At 51.3% G+C, this 19545-nt stretch overlaps 2 protein-coding genes across 2 annotated transcripts; one reads left to right on the top strand and one right to left on the bottom strand.

Moving 5' to 3' along the window:
• Positions 1 to 6516: 6516 nt before the first annotated feature.
• hemk1 (HemK methyltransferase family member 1) lies at positions 6517 to 11740 on the bottom strand. The gene is made up of 11 exons (XM_066697682.1): positions 11551 to 11740; positions 10233 to 10519; positions 9992 to 10083; positions 9813 to 9906; positions 8909 to 9031; positions 8612 to 8676; positions 8350 to 8399; positions 7913 to 8018; positions 7621 to 7716; positions 7006 to 7119; positions 6517 to 6895 (listed from the first exon to the last, which is right to left on the bottom strand). Exons 2-11 carry the CDS (start codon positions 10491 to 10493, stop codon positions 6865 to 6867), a joined length of 1032 nt encoding a protein of 343 aa, XP_066553779.1. The 5' UTR covers positions 10494 to 10519; positions 11551 to 11740; the 3' UTR covers positions 6517 to 6864.
• A 1017-nt stretch (positions 11741 to 12757) lies between these two features.
• On the top strand, positions 12758 to 19072 carry sec61a1a (SEC61 translocon subunit alpha 1a). The gene is made up of 12 exons (XM_066697680.1): positions 12758 to 12891; positions 13952 to 14019; positions 14127 to 14192; positions 14656 to 14734; positions 14879 to 15010; positions 15161 to 15270; positions 16121 to 16274; positions 16416 to 16576; positions 16690 to 16887; positions 17014 to 17205; positions 17442 to 17518; positions 17628 to 19072. The coding sequence occupies exons 1-12, from the start codon at positions 12885 to 12887 to the stop codon at positions 17812 to 17814; spliced, it is 1431 nt and encodes a 476-aa protein (XP_066553777.1). The 5' UTR covers positions 12758 to 12884; the 3' UTR covers positions 17815 to 19072.
• Positions 19073 to 19545: the final 473 nt, after the last annotated feature.

The following is a 19545-nucleotide window of genomic DNA, read 5'->3' as shown; positions in this document are numbered from 1 at the left end:
CTGTGTGTGTTGGAGAGGAGCACGCGGCACACGACACACAGGTCCCCAGATTCCTGTGTGTCTCCCTCACTACCGTGCATCAGTCACACAGTCGTGGATGTGAGTGTGTCTGTGTTCTACTCCCCAAGTAGAGTTGGTGAGAGTGTATGTTGGCATGTGTGTGTGCATGCGTTGTGCTATGAGTGGGCATGTTGTTGTACAGGCAGGAGTGTGTGCGTTGTGCGTGCGTTGTGAGTGACGACTCTCTCTCTCTGAAATCCAGCAGCTCAGCTCAGGATAATTAAACTCCTTCAGGGAAGTGGAGCCCTGAAATCCCCCCCCACACACATTCTGTGTATCTTGTGTATAGTGTATATTGTTGTGTGTGTTCATGTACACTCACCTAAAGGATTATTAGGAACACCATACTAATACTGTGTTTGACCCCCTTTCGCCTTCAGAACTGCCTTAATTCTACGTGGCATTGATTCAACAAGGTGCTGAAAGCATTCTTTAGAAATGTTGGCCCATATTGATAGGATAGCATCTTGCAGTTGATGGAGATTTGTGGGATGCACATCCAGGGCACGAAGCTCCCGTTCCACCACATCCCAAAGATGCTCTATTGGGTTGAGATCTGGTGACTGTGGGGGCCAGTTTAGTACAGTGAACTCATTGTCATGTTCAAGAAACCAATTTGAAATGATTGGACCTTTGTGACATGGTGCATTATCCTGCTGGAAGTAGCCATCAGAGGATGGGTACATGGTGGTCATAAAGGGATGGACATGGTCAGAAACAATGCTCAGGTAGGCCGTGGCATTTAAACGATGCCCAATTGGCACTAAGGGGCCTAAAGTGTGCCAAGAAAACATCCCCCACACCATTACACCACCACCACCAGCCTGCACAGTGGTAACAAGGCATGATGGATCCATGTTCTCATTCTGTTTACGCCAAATTCTGACTCTACCATCTGAATGTCTCAACAGAAATCGAGACTCATCAGACCAGGCAACATTTTTCCAGTCTTCAACTGTCCAATTTTGGTGAGCTTGTGCAAATTGTAGCCTCTTTTTCCTATTTGTAGTGGAGATGAGTGGTACCCGGTGGGGTCTTCTGCTGTTGTAGCCCATCCGCCTCAAGGTTGTACGTGTTGTGGCTTCACAAATGCTTTGCTGCATACCTCGGTTGTAACGAGTGGTTATTTCAGTCAAAGTTGCTCTTCTATCAGCTTGAATCAGTCGGCCCATTCTCCTCTGACCTCTAGCATCAACAAGGCATTTTGGCCCACAGGACTGCCGCATACTGGATGTTTTTCCTTTTTCACACCATTCTTTGTAAACCCTAGAAATGGTTGTGCGTGAAAATCCCAGTAACTGAGCAGATTGTGAAATACTCAGACCGGCCCGTCTGGCACCAACAACCATGCCACGCTCAAAATTGCTTAAATCACCTTTCTTTCCCATTCAGACATTCAGTTTGGAGTTCAGGAGATTGTCTTGACCAGGACCACACCCCTAAATGCATTGAAGCAACTGCCATGTGATTGGTTGGTTAGATAATTGCATTAATGAGAAATTGAACAGGTGTTCCTAATAATCCTTTAGGTGAGTGTATATTGGTGTTTGTTCATGTCTTTTGATGTGTGTGTGTGTGTGTTTCAGTCAGTCAGTGTGTTTGAGTGTGTGTGTGCGTTTGTGTCAGTCAGTGTATGTTGGTGTGTGTGTGCGTGTGTGTGTGCGTGTGCGTGTGCGTGTGCGTGTGCGTGTGCGTGTGCGTGTGTGTCAGTCAGTCAGTGTTGCTGCTTGTGAGCTCCAGTCAGTTCTAGGAATTCCAACTGCATTATCAAGTGACGTCATTTCATGGAAACCGAGTTGGAGAGGGAGAGAGAGAGAGAGAGATAGAGAGAGGGAGTGAGAGAGAGCAGCTCACAGCAGTGCTCACTATTCCAGCTCTGTGACCAGTAGTGAGACCTTACCCACCCTCTGTCTCCCTATCTACTTTTTTCTCTTCTTGTGTGAGAGTAAGGAGAGAAGGAAGAGGTCAGAGCTGTTTTTCTCTAGTGATCTCTGAGTTCTTGGAAAAAGTGAGAGACAGAGAGAAAGGGTGTGAGAGAGAGGGAGGCAGAGGGAGGGAGATAGAGAGAGAGCAAGCGAGAGCACCCGCTGCTCGGTTCCTAGTAGAGCCGAGTCTGTGGGATAAAAGGTCTCTTCCTGGAAGCCGTACAGCAGTAATTAAATCCAGTCTCCTGATTCCAGGAACACCACGGAACACAGCGGCCGTGGGGGCGGGGGCAGAGGGGTGACCCAGCGCTGCAGCACAATACCCTGATTATCACAGCCGGGGGGCGTGGGGGCAGTCTGGGGCCTCTACTGTTCTATACTATACTACAGTGTGTGTGCACAGTCAGTGAGTGTGTGAGTGTGTCAGTGTGCGTCACTGTGAGTACGTTGGTATGATTGTGTCAGTGTGAGTGTGTCACTGTGAGAGTGCTGATATGCGTGTTGGTCATTTGAGTGTGTTAGCATGAGTGTGTTGGTGTGTGTCAGTGTGAGAGTGCTGATATGCGTGTTGGTTGTTTGAGTGTGTCAGCGTGAGAGTGTCGATGTACGTGTTGGTCGTGTCAGTGTGTGTAACTGCTATACAAATGCAATACAAAGAAGACTCTTGGCATTCTGGGTCAGAGGCAGCTGGCGCAGACGCACAGACAGGCCTGGCCAACCAGGGCAGTGACAGATGTGAGAGGGAGCTCTCAACGCAGTGAAGCAGTCTTGGCGGGGGGCTGGCGGGGCGACTGGCAGGCAGCCGAGAGGGAGGAGAAACCCAATACCACCCCCCCCGACATCCTGAGAAACTCTTTTCCAGGAACTGTGAAGGCGAGCAGGGGGGTCCAACCTGCACCTGGCTGGGCTCTCGAGTGCCCGTCTGCACACCTGCGTCCCGAGTCCCTGGCTGGTCTGCGCAGACCGTGGCGTCAGGCGCAGTTTGCTTCAAATTCAATAAAGCTTTATTGGCAGGACTGGGTGACCTCAGTGTTGCCACAACATTGACAGACAGACCCAGGAACAGGGTGATGGGAATGGACATTAATGACATTTAAAACTGTCCTCCTGTGTGTCTGACTCGCCCATCTTGACTATTTTTGGGTGTCTCTGTCTGTCTGTCTGTCTGTCTCTCTCACTGATCCTCATATTATATTATACATATGTGGGATGTATTTTTAACATAAAGTTAGGTCCATAAATATTTGGACAGTGACACAATTGTCATCATTTTGGCTCTGTACGCCACCACAATGGATTTCAAAGGAAACAATCCAGATGTGCATAAACATGTCATCTTTAATGTGAGGGTAGTTACGTTCAAAGTGGGTGAACGGTGTAGGAATTACACCCATTTTTATATGTGTTCCCCCCAGTTTTAGGGGCTCAAAAGTATTTGGACAGAGTTTCAATACTTGGTTTCAATACTTGGTTGCAAATCCTTTGCAGTCAATGACTGCCTGAAGTCTGGAACCCATAGACATCACCAGATGCTGGGTTTCGTCCCTGGTGATGCTCTGCCAGGCCTGTCCTGCAGCTGTCTTAAGTTCCTGCTTGTTCCTGCTAGAGAGATAGCAAAAACATTAGGTGTGGCCAAATCAACTATTTGGTACATTCTTAAAAAGAAAGAACGCACTGGTGAGCTCAGGAACACCAAAAGGCCCAGAAGACCATGGAAAACAACTGTGGTGGATGATAGAAGAATTATTTCCCTGGTGAAGAAAAACCCCTTCACAACAGTTGGCCAGATCAAGAACACCCTCCAGGAGGTAGACGTTTCTGTGTCAAAGTCAACAGTCAAGAGAAGACTTCACCAGAGTAAGTACAGAGGGTTTACCACAAGAACAGGAAGACCAGATTAGAGGTTGGCAAAAACATCTAAAGAATGTTGTACAGTTCTGGAACAACATATGGACAGATGAGACAAAGATCAACTTGTACCAGAATGATGGGAAGAGAAGAGTATGGAGAAGGGAAGGAACTGCTCATGATCCGAAGAATACCACCTCATCTGTGCAGCATGTTATGGCATGGGCATTTATGGCTGCCAAGGAAACTGGTCCCTTGTATTTATTGATGATGTGACTGATGACAAAATCAGCAGGATGAATTCTGAAGTGTTCAGGGCTATATTATCTGCTCAGCCAAATGCTTCAAAACTCATTGGACGGCGCTTCACAGTGCAGATGGACAATGACCCGAAGCATACTGCAAAAGCAACCCAATACTTTTTTAAGGAGAAGAAGTGTAATGTTCTGCAATGGCGAGTCAATCCCCTGACCTGAATCCCATTGAGCAGCATTTCACTTGCTGAAGGCAAAACTGAAGGCAAAACACCCCAAGAACAAACAGGAACTAAAGACACTGCAGTGCAGGCCTGGCAGAGCATCACCAGGGAAGAAACCCAGCATCTGCTGATGTCTATGGGTTCAGACTTCAGGCAGTCATTGACTGAAAAGGATTTGCAACCAAGTGTTGAAACTCACAATTTAATTCATGATTATGTTAGTTTGTCCAAATACTTTTGAGCCCCTAAAATTGGGGGACCACATATAAAAATGGGTGTAATTCCTACACTGTTCACCGACTTTGGATGTGACAACCCTCAAATTAAAGATGAAAGTCTACACTTCAAGAACATTTTAATTGTTTCCTTTCAAATCCATCGTGGTGGCGTACAGACACAAAATGATGACAATTTTTATGGACCTAACTGTGTATTTGTAATACAAACACTTATTTTTTAGCTTGAAAATATATGATGAGGTCTTGCAATATAAAATAACTTGCATACACACACACACTTTCTACACCAAGACTCCTTCCTGTACTACAGGGTTAACAGTAACTGCAGCAGCTCAGCCGTTACAGCACTCGGCTGCACAGGACCCCCCCGAGGCTGCCCCCCGCTCCCCCACCCCTTCTCGCGTGTGCGGTGAGGATTACAGAGAAAACAACAGCTTCTTCTATTCCTTCACTTCCTCTCTTTACTCAGCAAAACCAGCCCCCCCCCACACACACACTGCCGCTGTTCTAAGAATTCGGCACCGTGGGCGGGCGGCCGCAACCTCTCTGCTTCTTCTGTGTCATTCTTCCTCCTATCCTCTGATCATGTCAGCTGCTGCCTGTGCACTGAGCTCTCTGTACAGCAGGGTTTCAGCCCTGGTCCTGCAGAGACACAGTCCAGTCCAGTGCAGCAGCTGTAGTTCTTTTCCAGCTAAAAAGCTGATTTGGTACCAGAAATTCACATCAATGTTTCTGATTTACTTTGTTATTTTTACTTCTGGATTATCAGCATTGCTACCGGGTCTGATTCGCTGCTGTGTGGACGTCTGGGGGTGAGGGGGGTGATCCCATTCTGCTGTGTGAATCCAGCGGGGCATGGGCGGGGAGTTAGGGTTATACTGACACCCCCTCTCCCCACACACACACACTCACACACACACTCACAGACACACACACACAGACACACATACACACACACACACATATACATACACACATATACACACATACTCACACACACACACACACATATACACACACACATACAGATACACACACACACAGTATTCAGGGATAGAGACAGACGTATATAATAAGTCCGCCAGCACCCAGCATGCGCCACTGCTGCTGCTTTGATTTGTTTATTTTTATTTTTCAATTTCTCTCCACCTTCTACTCTCTCTCTCCATCTCTCCCTCCCTGTCTCTGTGAAACCCTACCCCTCCTATAATTACTCCTGCTGCTGTGCAGAGAGTGTGAGAATGTGTGTGTGCGTGTGTGTCAGTGTGTGTGCGTGTGTGTGTGTTAGTGTTAGTGTGGGGGGGGGATAGACCCTGTGCTGAGGCTGTGTACGCAGAACATTTCTGTAACACAACAACACATTTATAGCCCTGCCCCCGCAGACAGCAGTGTGGGCGTCCTGGACTTCCCTCTGTACACCTCACCCTAAGCCCCGCTGCACAGAGCACTGACACCCACAGCCCTGATGGACAGACTGTGGCCAGAGGGAATGGCTGAGCGTTTAGTTTTAATGGTAACTAATTAAATGGTAATTATTCACCACAAAGTTTTGTTTATCTTTTTTCTGTGATCCAAGATCTTTAAACCCTTTTATGAATGATTGCTTTTTAAAAAATTTTAACTGTTTTTGAAGATTTAGTTGTTTTTAAAAGCACTTGTTTTGTTTGTTTCTTTTTGGTTGTTATGTTCTATTTTTTTTGTCAAATACATTGACCGTTTGGATTTAATTTTAAATGCATCGGACTGTTTTGGTTTGTTTTTTATTTTTTCGTTTTATTTGTTTTTTGATTTGTCCGGTGCATTTTCAGTTATTTTCAATGTATTTGACTCCTTTGTTGGTAACAGTTTGCTTTAATCACGTTTGATTTGTTTAAGCACATGTTTATTTGAGTTTAAGTAATTGTTTACGTTAATCACTAAGATTTTAAGAATTGATTTTTAAAAATTTTAATCACAAGTATTAAAATTTGTTTTGATTGTTTTTATTATTTGAAATGTAAAATACTCATACCAATAAAACAGTATCTTTTTTCTGTGGTATTCTTTACTTCACGGGTAAACACTGTCTTACAAAAGCATCTGATCTGCTTCTGCAGCCTGGAGGGACCGCAGCACCACGGATCATGTAGAAAACACACACACACTTATACACACACAATAAGAGCTCTGTCCATGCAGGCGTGACCTGGAACAGACGCTGTGGATCCCAGTAGAGGAAATGTCACAAAAAGTGCAGAATTCATCCCCAGTGGGAGAACTGGGCTGGGCTGTGTGTCGCTGGGTGGCTGGGCCCTGGGTTCTGCCAGTCTCAGTATTAGATTCTCTGCAAAACACAGAACCGAGGTCTGGGAAGAGAGGGAGAAGCAGAAGAAGATCAATCTTGTGCTGCATCCGGTACCGCACCTGCCGAAGAGCAGCGCCGTGGAGTGTGGAGACGCTGGGTACTGCCACTCACCTGCCATAGAGGTCCGTGTGGGTGGCGCTGTACCGCAGTCCCGCCTCCTGCCCCTCGCTCACAGCCTGCTGCACCAGCGCCGGCTGCCGGGGCTCTACCTCCAGATACAGCTTCCTGAGAGAGGGAGAGAGGGAAGAACACCTTCACCTGTGCGCTTTCATCCTGAATGTTCATCCAAATAAAAAACAAATAACAGAAATACCAACAGGCTCATGTGAGGGAGGGATTATGGGAGGATCTCCTGGCAGATGGATACAGGGAGGAGGAGATGCCTCTCTCCCTCCCTCTCTCTCACTCTCTCACTCTCTCTCTCTCTCTCTCTCCAGTCCAATCCCTCCAATCCTCTTACAGTCACATTCGGATCACAGTGCCAGCCCTGCCTGTTAATGACAGCGTCTGCAGCCCCAGGCTGCTGCCATTCACAGGAAAAAATCCAGGATTACTCAACGTCCTGGCACGACCTCACCCAGCCCCCGAGCCCCGGTGCCACCCCCGCGCGCTGGGCTGGGCTGGGCTCAGACTCTCAACACCTGCAGTGCATGGACAGTGCACACTGTACAGCTGGAGGAAACACAGGCTGCTGCGCAGACACAATGAGGAGAGAGCGCCCCCTACCCGCCCAGGGAGAGAACGCATGGAGCCAGGGCCAGGATCTGTGTGATGACACTCATTCCCTCATCGCCCCCGTCCAGCGCCGCGTGGTCCTCATACCTGAGAGGGAGGGAGAGAGAGAGAGAGGAAGAGGGAGAGGGAGAGTTGTGCTGTATCAGACGCTGCTGATGCTATTGCTGTTGGCAAAGACTCTGTTACAGATTTTAATCTCAGCAGGATTATCTTCATACAGCGAGAAAGATCAAACACACTCACACACATGCACATGCACATGCACACGCACACGCACACCTACCTCAGGATCTCGGGCTCCAGGGTTGCCATGTCTGTAGAGAACAGGTAGGGTGGGTTACTGACCAGCACGTCCACTGGAGCACAACGGCTGACCACTGCCCGGGGATCTGAACAGAGAGGGAGAGAGAGATCTATTTCAATATGTCTCATTATCTGCTAATTTCTTAACGTGTGCCTGTATGTACTGCACCCCCGCCCTGTTCCTGAGCGCTGGGCAGCCTGTGACCCGGCTGCACTGATGTCACTCAGTCCTGCCGATAAAGCTTCACTGCATACGAGTGTGAACTGTGCGAGACGCACGTAGGCAGGGCAGGGCGCTGACGTATTGTTATTATGATGATTAGGATTATTTTGAGGCGTGTGTTGTTGGAGCTCTGTCTACAGTGTGGGGGGGGTTGGGGGAGGAGGTTGACATCAGTGGCAGAGACCGGCGCTCACCCAGAGACACGTCCAGCTGCAGCACCTCCAGCCGATCCTGCAGCCCCAGCCTGCAACACAACACACTGTCACTGTCCCTGTTTCACGCTGTCCCTGTCCCTGTCTGTGTCACTGCCCTTCCCTGTCCCTCTCGCTGTCACTCCCTGTCCCTGGTATCTCCACTGCTCCACTGTGACTAACGGCCCCCTGAGACAGCGCCCCCTGCCTGGTGGACAGCTGGGAAACAGGGGACGCAGAGCCAGCAATTTAAAGTGCGGCTCACATGAGTGCGTTTGCCCTGGTCAGAGAGATGGCCTCACTGCTCCTGTCCACGGCCACCACACTGGCCTGAGAGAGAGAGAGAGAGAGAGAGAGAGAGAGAGAGAGCATTTACAGCAGCATCATCTCCTCCCACGACTCCTGAAACACAACTACGAACTCCCCCACACTGAGCCTGAGGACCCCTGCCTAGCCTTAAACCTCCCCAGGCTCCAGTCCCACAGATGCCTGCCCCTCCTCAGGCTCTTTAACCCCCTCAGACAACCCCCAGCCCACCCCACTCTCTCTGCCCCCCCCTCACCTGTGGCAGGCCGTGCAGCAGGCTGAGAGCGACTGCCCCGGAGCCACAGCCCACCTCCAGCACCCGTGGGCTGTCCCCCCCACCGCCAGCCCGCAGGTCCGTCAGCACCAGCCCCACCAGCTCCTGCAGACAGGGGGCACTGTCAGGGCAGTTCATTTAACAGCAACAGCACATCAGCTGACATGGGTACAAGTTTTCACCAACTGATGGTTTACAGGGTAAGAACATAAAAACATAAGACAGTGTCCAATCGAGAGGAGGCCATTCGCCCCATCGTGCTTGTTTGGTGTCCATTAATAACTGAGTGATCCAAGGATCTTATCTACAATCCTATGTACAATTGACTGGACTGTGTCTCTCAGAACCAGAGACCCACTGGGTTAGAGCACAGAGGTGTGTGTTCTGGTCGGGTGACCATATGGCAGAATGTGTGTTGTGATGATTGAGGCTCCGTAGAGCGGCTTGCTGTGTTTTCCTCCAATCCACAGACACTGGGTTTAAAGAGCGGCTCTGAGGAGTCACTGGGGAGAGGCTGCCACCTGGTGGTTGTGGTGGGGAAACGCACTACAGCCCCAGTGTGTGTGAGTGCAGGCGGCCCGGGGACCATGGCTCTGTCTCAGGGCGCGGAGGGACAGTCCGGGACAGTCCAGTCCAGCAGGATTTTAGAGGTTAGAACCATTAAGAACCGGGGGGATACAGTTCAGCCCAATAATGAGCTGGATCAAACAGTAAGGGGCTTGGGGGGGAGACCTGGAGACACTGCGACTCGCTCAGTCTGTCTCTCTCTCTCGGTCTCTCTCTCAGTGTGCCCGACTATCTGTCTGTCTCTCTCTCTGTCTACCAATGTCTCTCTCTCTCTCTCTCTCTCACAGTGTGCCTGTCTGTCTCTCTCTGTCTGTCTCACCTCGGTCTCTGGCCGGGGGATGAACACAGGGGGTCTCATCCGTAGCGTCAGCTCTCTGAAGTCCCACTCCTCTATCACGTACTGCACAGGCATCCTGCGCACAGACAGTCACAGAGTGAGGGACTGCGCTCGGGGGGGCAGGACAGAGACACGGGCTGGACGCCGCTGCGGTCACTCACCTCCGCAGGCGCTTGGCACACAGCTCCCACACCCGCCGCGTCTGTGCGTCTGTCAGCAGCTCTGTGCGTCTGTCCGAGCCCAGGCTCGCCAGCTGGGGAGACAAGAAAGTAAGGGAGGGATCTGAAGAACTGCAGTAGTCCAGTCCAGTCCAGTCCAGTTGTGTCTCTGCAGAAGTCAATGGTTGTAAATTTCTTTAAAATAAGTGTCTGATAATTAATCCCCCCCCACGCTGTCACTCACAGTCTTGGCTCCCAGGATGTGTGCAATGATGTATTCGCTGGACAGTCGTGGCTCAGGGACCCCCCTCTCGTGGAACAGCCCCTCCCAGAGCGCCACGCACCCCTCCACTGTGGGTCGTCCCACAGAGGGCAGGGGGGGACAGCACACCGCCCCCCCTGCCCCACCATGGTCGCAGAGCCCCCTGGCAAGGCTAAGTCCCCAGATCTTCTGTGGAGAGAGGGCGTGTCCCAGGCGGGCGCACATCCTGCCGAAGGCCCCCATTGGCCGGGGCAGCTGTCAGTCAGAGCCTGCAGAGACAGAGGGACAGAGATCTGAGTCCTGCGTGGATGTCGGGCTGTTATGTGTTTCCCTGAATCCAGGGGGTCAGATGCCAGTGCAGGGGGGGGGGTTAAATTATGATATTTTGGGTTTATCAGCTGTAAAAGTAAAATGTGACAAACATCATGGAAATGAGCCGAGTAACCGGCAAAGATATTGTGCCCCGCTCGGAAATGGAGTCTGACCCCCATCCTGCTCTATCACCCGCCCCTTCAGAACTGCAGAGTCCTTGACCTCCTACCGGCGCTTACTCAAGACACATCTTTTCAGACAGTACTTGTAATATTAGTCCTTCACTCTCCTGTAAGAGTACACTTCACAACATTTTATCATGCTTCTTGATTTCCCATATGCTCCCTTTCCCGTAGTCCTTGACTGTGACCTAACATTTTGACTGCACTTAGCTTTTACTTTCCAAGATGCAACATATCTCATTTATTGTATTCACTTATGTAAATTTGAATTTGTAATGTTTGATACTGAACTGTATTTTTGCACTTTGTATTGCGCTTGTTGTAAGTCGCCCTGGATAAAGGCGTCTGCCAAGACATATTATTATTATTATTAACTGGGGAAATGTTTTCTAATGTTTTCTGTTGGACAAAATTGAGGGCAGTGGGGCAGTTGTAGAGGCTGGGGCATGTTGGATTGCATTGATTGATCCAATTATCTCAATTAGTGTAGATCAACATCAGCAAAAGCCACACACTGGATACGCCTATAAAACCCGAGTAAGGGGTCCCCTCCCCAGCACCCCTCTGACGCTAAACCCGGAGCACACAGCAGTGCAGCGTCAATGATCCACCCGCCCTGTAAACCCCTGTGCCAGCGCATCACGGAGCGACGCACACGTCATACAACAGCGACGGCGCTCGCTCGCCTCCCGGAACAGCTCGTCAGCACAAGAGCAGCGGGATCCCTGCGGCTGTGGGCCGAGAGAAAGCACCGTCGCACCGGGCTTTGACCCGCGACCCGGTTCGGCTGCTTCAGTCTCACTTACTCGGGTTGGCGCAGGCAGCAGAACTGATCCAACCGCACGGCTGGGAAAATCCGCTTTAATGTCCACCCCCTAGCGCGACACTTCCTGTGGACTGTCTACAGTGACCCGGAAGAACAAGCGCTCATTTCCTTTAGCAATCGTAGTCTTCTGAGGTTTTCATTACCCGGCGACATTCAATTCGTCAGTTTTCTTCTCGTCTGCGATCCAGGCCAGGACTGCGTCCAAATCCGCAGACTCGCGTACTGGGTTAGCGGTGGCGTGCTGTCTTGCGTGCTGTCTTGCGTGCTGTCTTGCGTGCTGTCTTGCGTGCCCTGGTCGCGGAGTAGCACCTACCCTTCGGTTCTGTGTTCCAACCGAGCTCTCCAAATCACTTCAATTAAGGGTTACATTAAATTATTATTATTTGACTTTTTAAATTGATCAAAAGTTCGTTCCTTATGGTAATTTCCTTGTACAACTTGGGAATTTGGGAAATTAGTTCAATTAAGTAAGGACAGCTTTGAGAACCAGTGATATAGATGGTTTGAAATGTCATGCATGATAAATGTATATTTAAAAAGCACAAAATATTTGTGAAATTAAACAGATGGGTTTTCTGTAGCATACATAAGTGCCTTGTTCCGCTATATATAGGTGACCTACCTACTTCAAAATCTTCCCACGGTTACATCAGTAGGCCGCTTGCCCTCTATTAAGCCTGAAGTGCAGCCTGAACCCCAACACTAGGCCCTACAGATCTCCCCGGTTCAGTCACTGCAGTGGAAACGTAGCCCCCACCTGAAAGACCACTTCACTGGGGGCTCGAACCCGGTCTCTAGCCTGGGCAAAGGGTAATCAAAATAATACCCAAACAAACAGCCAAATCTTCACTTAATACAAATATGACAATTTAGTCTCGCACCTAAACCGTATTCAGAATATTTAATGTTAATGATGTGTCCAACTGTACATTTCAGTCGTTTTTTTGACATCTTTGTCCAATGCAACAAAGACCCCGGGAACTCTGGAAAAAGCATCCCAGTGCCAATGTTACACTGCGTTTCTCAGTGTATTGATTGTACTGAATCGCACTGAGGTGACCTGTGCAGCACTGTAGACCCGTGTACTGAAGGGTTAATAGAAAGAAGCATTGATGGAAAAAAAACCTCCCGACCGCCCGGGATCTGCGCTCTGAGTCTCGGCCCCTAACCAGCAGATACCGCGGCGTGCGTGACGTGTGACAGCGGCGCTAGTGGTGACGTGTCTGAAGCCGAGGCTCTTCTTCAGACGGGCGGCGAGCCGGGGGGACTGAGCGGACACACCGGGACCAGCAGCGGACGGGCAGAGCCAGCGAGATGGGCAGTGAGTATCTCCCCACGGTGCCCACGACGCGGCCCGGGTCCCCGCGGGGGGACGGGTGTCGTTTGAGCATCCCTGGCGGTTCTGTGTCTATTCTCCTGCAGTGAATGGGATTGAATGAGTCGGTTTCGATAGCGGAGGCCATCTTTAATTTCGGGTTGAAAATGCCGTTACTGTGTCTCTCCGAGCCTCCTGCCCGGTTGGTGATCGGGGCGGTGTGGCCGGGTTTGTGTCCAGAGGAAGCGGCACCGTGTCGTGCTGTGACTGTACCGGACAGGCGCACGGAACCGAACCGGCAGACCGGCGACTGATGCACAGCCGCCTTCTCCCGCAGTGTGCCACTCCGCTGACCGTTATACGTGTGTGTCCCGGCCCGGTCTTCATTTTGCACCTGTCTGTTTACTCACTGACTGGGTCCCGGTGTGTAGGATGATTTCATTAGCCCCCATGTCCTGCACGAAGCTGCCCCTGATCTGTTTGCTTCAAACCAGTGGCCACGTCATAGGAACGGAATATGACGTAGACACGGACTACAGACACCGTCACATCTCCTGCACAAACTAAACCATCTGACTGCACACCGGGTCTTCACAGCCCGGCTACACTTTCGCTCCAGGGCGGTTTAAACCCATATAAGACCCGTGCCCAGCACTCGGATGCCCGTGTGCGTGTTTTTATTGTTGCATGTTGTTGTTGTTTATGAGTTTAAATGGCAAATGCCCGCATCCCTGGTGTGGGCACATGGCGAGGGTGGTAGATGAGGTCGCAGTGGACTCGGGGCGCCGTGCTGTGTCCGGTGGTACCGAGCCCCCCGGCAGTGCGGGTCCGTGCGGGACTGCCACGTCTGCGCCGGCGCAGAGAGCGGCTGCCAGCTACGTGTTTGCTAATTGTTTGGGGCGATGCTTTTGTGCATGGTCGCTGGCAGAGAAGTAGCAATTGTAATCATAAATCTCTCTTCATATATATTTTTTACGATTATCATTGCATATAAACTCTCGGGTGGGTTAATTGGTTGAATGTTGTTATCTATGCTAAAAATCCTTTTCGTGTTGTTCCCCCCCAGTTAAATTCTTGGAAGTGATCAAGCCGTTCTGCGCGGTCCTACCCGAGATCCAGAAGCCGGAGAGAAAGGTATGTATTAACCAGACTGCCTGGCATTTCAGAGACCCAGCCAGTGTGTCATGTCAGCGCCTGTGCGTCACCCGCTCATCCCTGTGTGTGCTGCTGTGTCTCTGCAGATTCAGTTCAGGGAAAAGGTGCTATGGACGGCCATCACTCTCTTCATCTTCCTGGTGTGCTGCCAGGTAAGTGCTCTCTCCTAGGGGGGGCAAGGGTCGATGAGGGTGGGGTGTAATCTATTGGGAATGTTTGTCTTGATTCAGTCTTATCCCCCGTGCTGAAGGCTGTGCTGTGTTTGTGTCATCACCCCTGAAACCTGCAGGCCTGTCCTAGTCTCCTGTATAACTCTCGGTACAGTACACATTCTGTAGTGGAACGAATCCGCGTCTGACCTGAGCTGCCCTGACCTGCCAGTCCTGATCCCAACCATATGTTTAAGTGGTGGCTGTGCATGTGATGTCTCACACCCTGTACTTACTGTATTTGCATATACATGATGCAAGCACTTATTTATGCATTTTGTTTGCATTGTACGATGAGTCTGGCGCTCTGCAGCGGGAGGCAGCCAGGATCGGGGAGTGTCTGTCTCTGTGGAGGGTGACTTGCAATGAGACCCCCCTGCTGACTCTCTCCTCCCCTTGGTTCCAGATCCCACTCTTTGGCATCATGTCCTCAGACTCTGCGGATCCCTTCTACTGGATGAGAGTGATCCTGGCGTCCAACAGGGGTAAGGCCAGCAGGGCGGAGAGGCAAAGAGGGAGGGAGGGTCAGTCAGAGGAGGAGTAACACGGGAGGGAACAAGGTAGGGGCTTCACCGGGTGGGGGCAGTGCGTCTGCGGACCCTGTGCTGACCGTGGCGTTCCCTCCCCAGGGACGCTGATGGAGCTGGGCATCTCTCCCATCGTTACCTCCGGCCTCATCATGCAGCTGCTGGCGGGAGCCAAGATCATTGAAGTAGGAGACACGCCCAAGGACCGGGCGCTGTTCAACGGAGCGCAGAAACGTAAGATACGAGTGTCGCTGTGCATCTCTGTGCGTCTCTCTCGCCGTCTCTGCTGTGTGTGTCCCTGTCTCTGTGCGTCTCTCCTGTGTGTCTCTCTTGCGGTCTGTACTGTGTGCTCCCTGGGGTCTGACGCACTCCCTCTCTCCGCAGTGTTCGGCATGATCATCACCATTGGCCAGGCCATCGTGTACGTGATGACCGGGATGTACGGTGACCCCTCAGAGATGGGCGCTGGGATCTGCCTTCTCATCATCATCCAGGTGGGAATCGGGGGGGGGGGGATTGCAGGCTGTGGCAGCATACACATCAGAACATATGAAAGTGTCCAATCGAGAGGAGGCCATTCAACCCATCATGTTCATTTGTTGTCCATTAATAACGCAGTGATCCAAGGATCCTATCCAGTTTATTTTTGAATGCTCCCAAATTGTCTCTTCAGCCACATCGCTGGGGAGTTTGTTCAGATTGTGAGACTCTCTGTGAAGAAGGGTCTCCTGTGAATCAAGTCCCCACGTAGTCTCCTCTGTTCCAGGGTGAAAAGGTTCAGTTCCTCAGTCTCTCTGTAGGACGTTCCCTTCAGACCTGGAATAAGTCTGGTTGCTCTCCTCTGAACTGCCTCTAGAGCAGCGATATCTTTCTTGAAGTGTGGAGCCCAGAACTGTCCACAGTATCCAGATGAGCTCTAACTAGTGCATTGTACAGTCTGAACATCACTGCCCTTGTTCTCAATTCTACACTTTTGACAATATACCCTAGCATTGTGTTTGCCTTTTTTATTGCTTCCCGACATTGTTTGGATGGAGAGAGTGAGGAGTCCACATAGACTCCTAGATATACGCCATCCTAGAGGTACACTAGCTGTTTCACTCCGTGTGTAAGCGTTACCTGTCGGCCCCATCTCCCCACTCCAGCGCTCTCAATAGCATGATAATTAACTCAATGGACCTTTGATTATGTAATTGGCGCTGCTGCTTTGGATCACTTCCATTTTAGGATTAAGCAAAAAGGCCTCGCGGTGGAAGGCAGACGACCTGTAATGCTCGGGCCCTTGTCCTGAAGCTCCATTACTCTGTGGTCACTCATCCTCCCTCTCTCCCTCTGTCCCTCCAGCTGTTCGTGGCCGGGCTGATTGTCTTGCTGCTTGACGAGCTCCTGCAGAAAGGCTATGGTTTGGGCTCCGGCATCTCGCTCTTCATCGCCACCAACATCTGTGAGACCATCGTCTGGAAAGCCTTCAGCCCCACCACGGTCAACACGGGCAGAGGTGTGCAGGAAGGGGCAGTGGGGGGGATGTTGCTCTGCACTGTTCTTCAAAGCAGCATGTCGTGGTGCTGACCGTGTTGCTCGGTGAGTTGTGGTCCTGCCGCAGTGAGAGGTGCTGACCGTGCTGTGCTGTGCTCCGCAGGCACGGAGTTCGAGGGCGCCATCATCGCGCTGTTCCATCTGCTGGCCACACGCAACGACAAGGTGCGCGCGCTCCGAGAGGCCTTCTACCGGCAGAACCTGCCCAACCTCATGAACCTCATCGCCACCGTGTTCGTCTTCGCCGTCGTTATATACTTCCAGGTCGGTCTCCCTGTCGGTCGTGGGAACCTTGTGGTCCACTGCTCTTCAACGGGCATTTCTGGCACCACGGGGGGAGCAGTCCAGCGCTGAACATCTGTCTGTTGTCCTCACAGGGTTTCCGAGTGGACCTGCCCATCAAGTCTGCCCGGTACCGTGGCCAGTACAACACCTACCCCATCAAGTTGTTCTACACCTCCAACATCCCCATCATCCTGCAGTCAGCCCTGGTGTCCAACCTTTACGTCATCTCTCAGATGCTGTCCACGCGCTTCAGTGGCAACTTCCTGGTCAACCTGCTGGGCACCTGGTCTGTAAGTACCCCCTCCACCGAACCCACACACACAATGCCTGGACTGTAAGAACACCCCCTGGCCCAGTGCCATGAGCGGATTTGTGTTCAGAGGAGTGTGTAACAAACCCCCCCCACTTCTGCTCAGGACACCTCCACCGGCGGCCCGGCCCGTGCCTACCCTGTGGGGGGGCTGTGCTACTACCTCTCTCCGCCGGAGTCGTTTGGCTCGGTTCTGGACGACCCGGTCCACGCCGTCATCTACATCGTGTTCATGCTGGGCTCCTGTGCCTTCTTCTCCAAGACCTGGATCGAAGTGTCCGGCTCCTCTGCCAAAGACGTGAGTCGTGTGTCCGCGTGTGTGTGTCCGCGTGTGTGTGTCCGCGTGTGTGTGTCCGCGTGTGTGTGTCCGCGTGTGTGTGTCCGCGTGTGTGTGTCCGCGTGTGTGTGTCCGCGTGTGTGTGTCCGCGTGTGTGTGTCCGCGTGTGTGTGTCCGCGCTCTGCAATCAGCTGCAATACTGTGTTGCAGGAGTGAGTGTTTTTGTGACTGACTCTCTCTCTCTCTCCCCCTCTCAGGTGGCCAAGCAGCTGAAGGAGCAACAGATGGTGATGAGGGGCCACAGGGAGACCTCCATGGTTCACGAGCTCAACAGGTAAGACGAGCGCCGAGCAAACGGCGCAGATCGGAAGCGCGTGTTTGCGTCCATCATGCTGGCTCGCTCCGTGTGGAGGTCCCGCTACAGCCTCTCCCTCTCCCCACAGGTACATCCCTACGGCGGCGGCGTTCGGCGGGCTGTGCATCGGGGGGCTGTCGGTCATGGCGGACTTCCTGGGGGCCATCGGCTCGGGGACGGGGATCCTGCTGGCGGTCACCATCATCTACCAGTACTTTGAGATCTTCGTCAAGGAGCAGAGCGAAGTGGGCAGCATGGGGGCGCTGCTCTTCTAGACGCGCACACGCACGACGCGCGCACACAACACGCACCGCCTCCTCTCAGGTCTCCTGTGTTTGGTGGTTATCTTTTCATTGAAAGTGTTTTTTTTTTTTTTTTTTTTAATGCAAGCGTTTTTTTATTCCCCCCCCATCTGTCTTAAATAGATTTGGATATTTTATTTCTCCTCCCTCCCCACAGCCCTGAAAACAAGGCACACAGGAAGTCATTCGCCCGCTTTCCCTCGTTCTCTCTGCTCAAACCCAGGCTTCTCTCTCGCTCACTCGGAGTGGTGTTCTGTCTGACCCTTGACCTCACACGCACACGCCTCTCCATCCTGTTCTCCCCGTGTGCCAGACGCACTCTGCTCGTGACGCAGCCCATGGCTCGTTGCCCTAGTCGTCGCAGGCTTTGCACACGATGGTGCCGTCGTCAGTCTTCTGTTGAGACCAACTATATGACTATATATAGATATTTATATACAGACCTGTTTGTTTGATCTGTTTATTTTATTTTACACCTCCATGCAGCTGTGGGGGCTGATCTCCCTCCAAGTATTACTACACTCTCTGACGCAGGTCTGATCGCTGCTTTTTTAAATCTCTCTTCAGTTTCACCACCGCGGTTATCCCCACAGAGTGAACTCTTCACGGCCCCCCCACGCAGGGCCGCAGTGCCGTGTCGCCTCCTGCCTGGGTTCCAGAGGTTGGGGGGGTCCTCTGGACAGGGCTGCGGAGAATAGTCTGGATGTACGTTTCAGCCGTGCAGTGAGGGAGGGATGGTGGGCAAGCGGGTCCATTAGTATTAAACACCCTGGTGGGGAAGAGGGGTGGGTGGACTGAGGTGCAGACATATCAGGATGGAGGGGGGGTTATTTTCCTTGTTAGAACAGTGGTCCAAAACTTGCCGCCCCTGCCAGAGCCGTGTCCAGCGGTGCTCTAGTGTTGGCGGCTGTGTGCGGTACATCTGGGTGTCCATGCACACGGTCCATGCCAGGTCCTCGACGCCTAGCAAGGGGTTTCTTTCTGTATTGGGATTTATTTGTTCTCCCTCTGGCATTTCATTTTGTTTTTTATATTTTTTTCCTGTATGTATATGTATATATATATATGCCATTCTATGCATTCCTTTGCATTGTAAAATAATCTTTTTAAATATTCTGGATAGGAAAATGAAACCATACACTGCTCTGAAGAACTGCATTCTGGTTGAAATGATGGACATTCTCAATAAACTTTGGAAGAAAATGAATAAATCCAGATTTTGTTACCTTGATTCCATGTGGACTGTGTCTGTCTCTCCCTGTCTTTGTCCACTCCATCCCGGTCTCTGTCTGTCCTCTAGTCAGCCCTGTGTGGCAGGTAGCTGTGTTGGTGTTCATTGTGAGCGGCTTAGAGAGTTTCTAATGGGAGTGGGTGGGAGGTATAGCAGGTCCTTCCTCTAGAGCCAGGATGCTGGACTCCCGTTCCTGGGCCCTGGACGCATGGTCCCAGTTTGTCTGCGGCTCGGTGGCCACACTGGACCTGCAGCCCTGCTCCAGTGACCCGGACACCACTCTGCCTGTTCATCTGGAGGGCCGTTAAAGGGGAACTGCACCGGAAATCCATAATTTCTCAGGTTATTCTATAAGTAGAAACATTCTGTGGAGTGAGTTTTTCATGTCATGTACCAGAAACCAGAGATAGATAAATAGGCCATGACGTCACCAGGGTGCTAACTCTGGAGCTGCTTTTCTGGGAGTCAATGGG

Source organism: Amia ocellicauda, chromosome 3 (assembly GCF_036373705.1).
Source record: "Amia ocellicauda isolate fAmiCal2 chromosome 3, fAmiCal2.hap1, whole genome shotgun sequence".
Taxonomy (NCBI): domain Eukaryota; kingdom Metazoa; phylum Chordata; class Actinopteri; order Amiiformes; family Amiidae; genus Amia; species Amia ocellicauda.
Note: the sequence above shows the minus strand (reverse complement) of the source record. Positions and strands in the feature narration are given on the sequence as shown.

Coding starts and splice junctions, on each gene's coding strand:
- hemk1 (XM_066697682.1), bottom strand. CDS start 10,493: ATGGGGGCCTTCGGCAGGATGTGCGCCCGCCTGGGACACGCCCTCTCT. Junction 10,084..10,232: donor ACATCCTGGGAGCCAAGACT/GTGAGTGACAGC, acceptor TTGTCTCCCCAG/CTGGCGAGCCTGGGCTCGGA. Junction 7,120..7,620: donor TGCGTTCTCTCCCTGGGCGG/GTAGGGGGCGCT, acceptor TCCCTCTCTCAG/GAAGCTGTATCTGGAGGTAG.
- sec61a1a (XM_066697680.1), top strand. Junction 16,577..16,689: donor CCGTCGTTATATACTTCCAG/GTCGGTCTCCCT, acceptor TTGTCCTCACAG/GGTTTCCGAGTGGACCTGCC. Junction 17,206..17,441: donor CCGGCTCCTCTGCCAAAGAC/GTGAGTCGTGTG, acceptor TCCCCCTCTCAG/GTGGCCAAGCAGCTGAAGGA.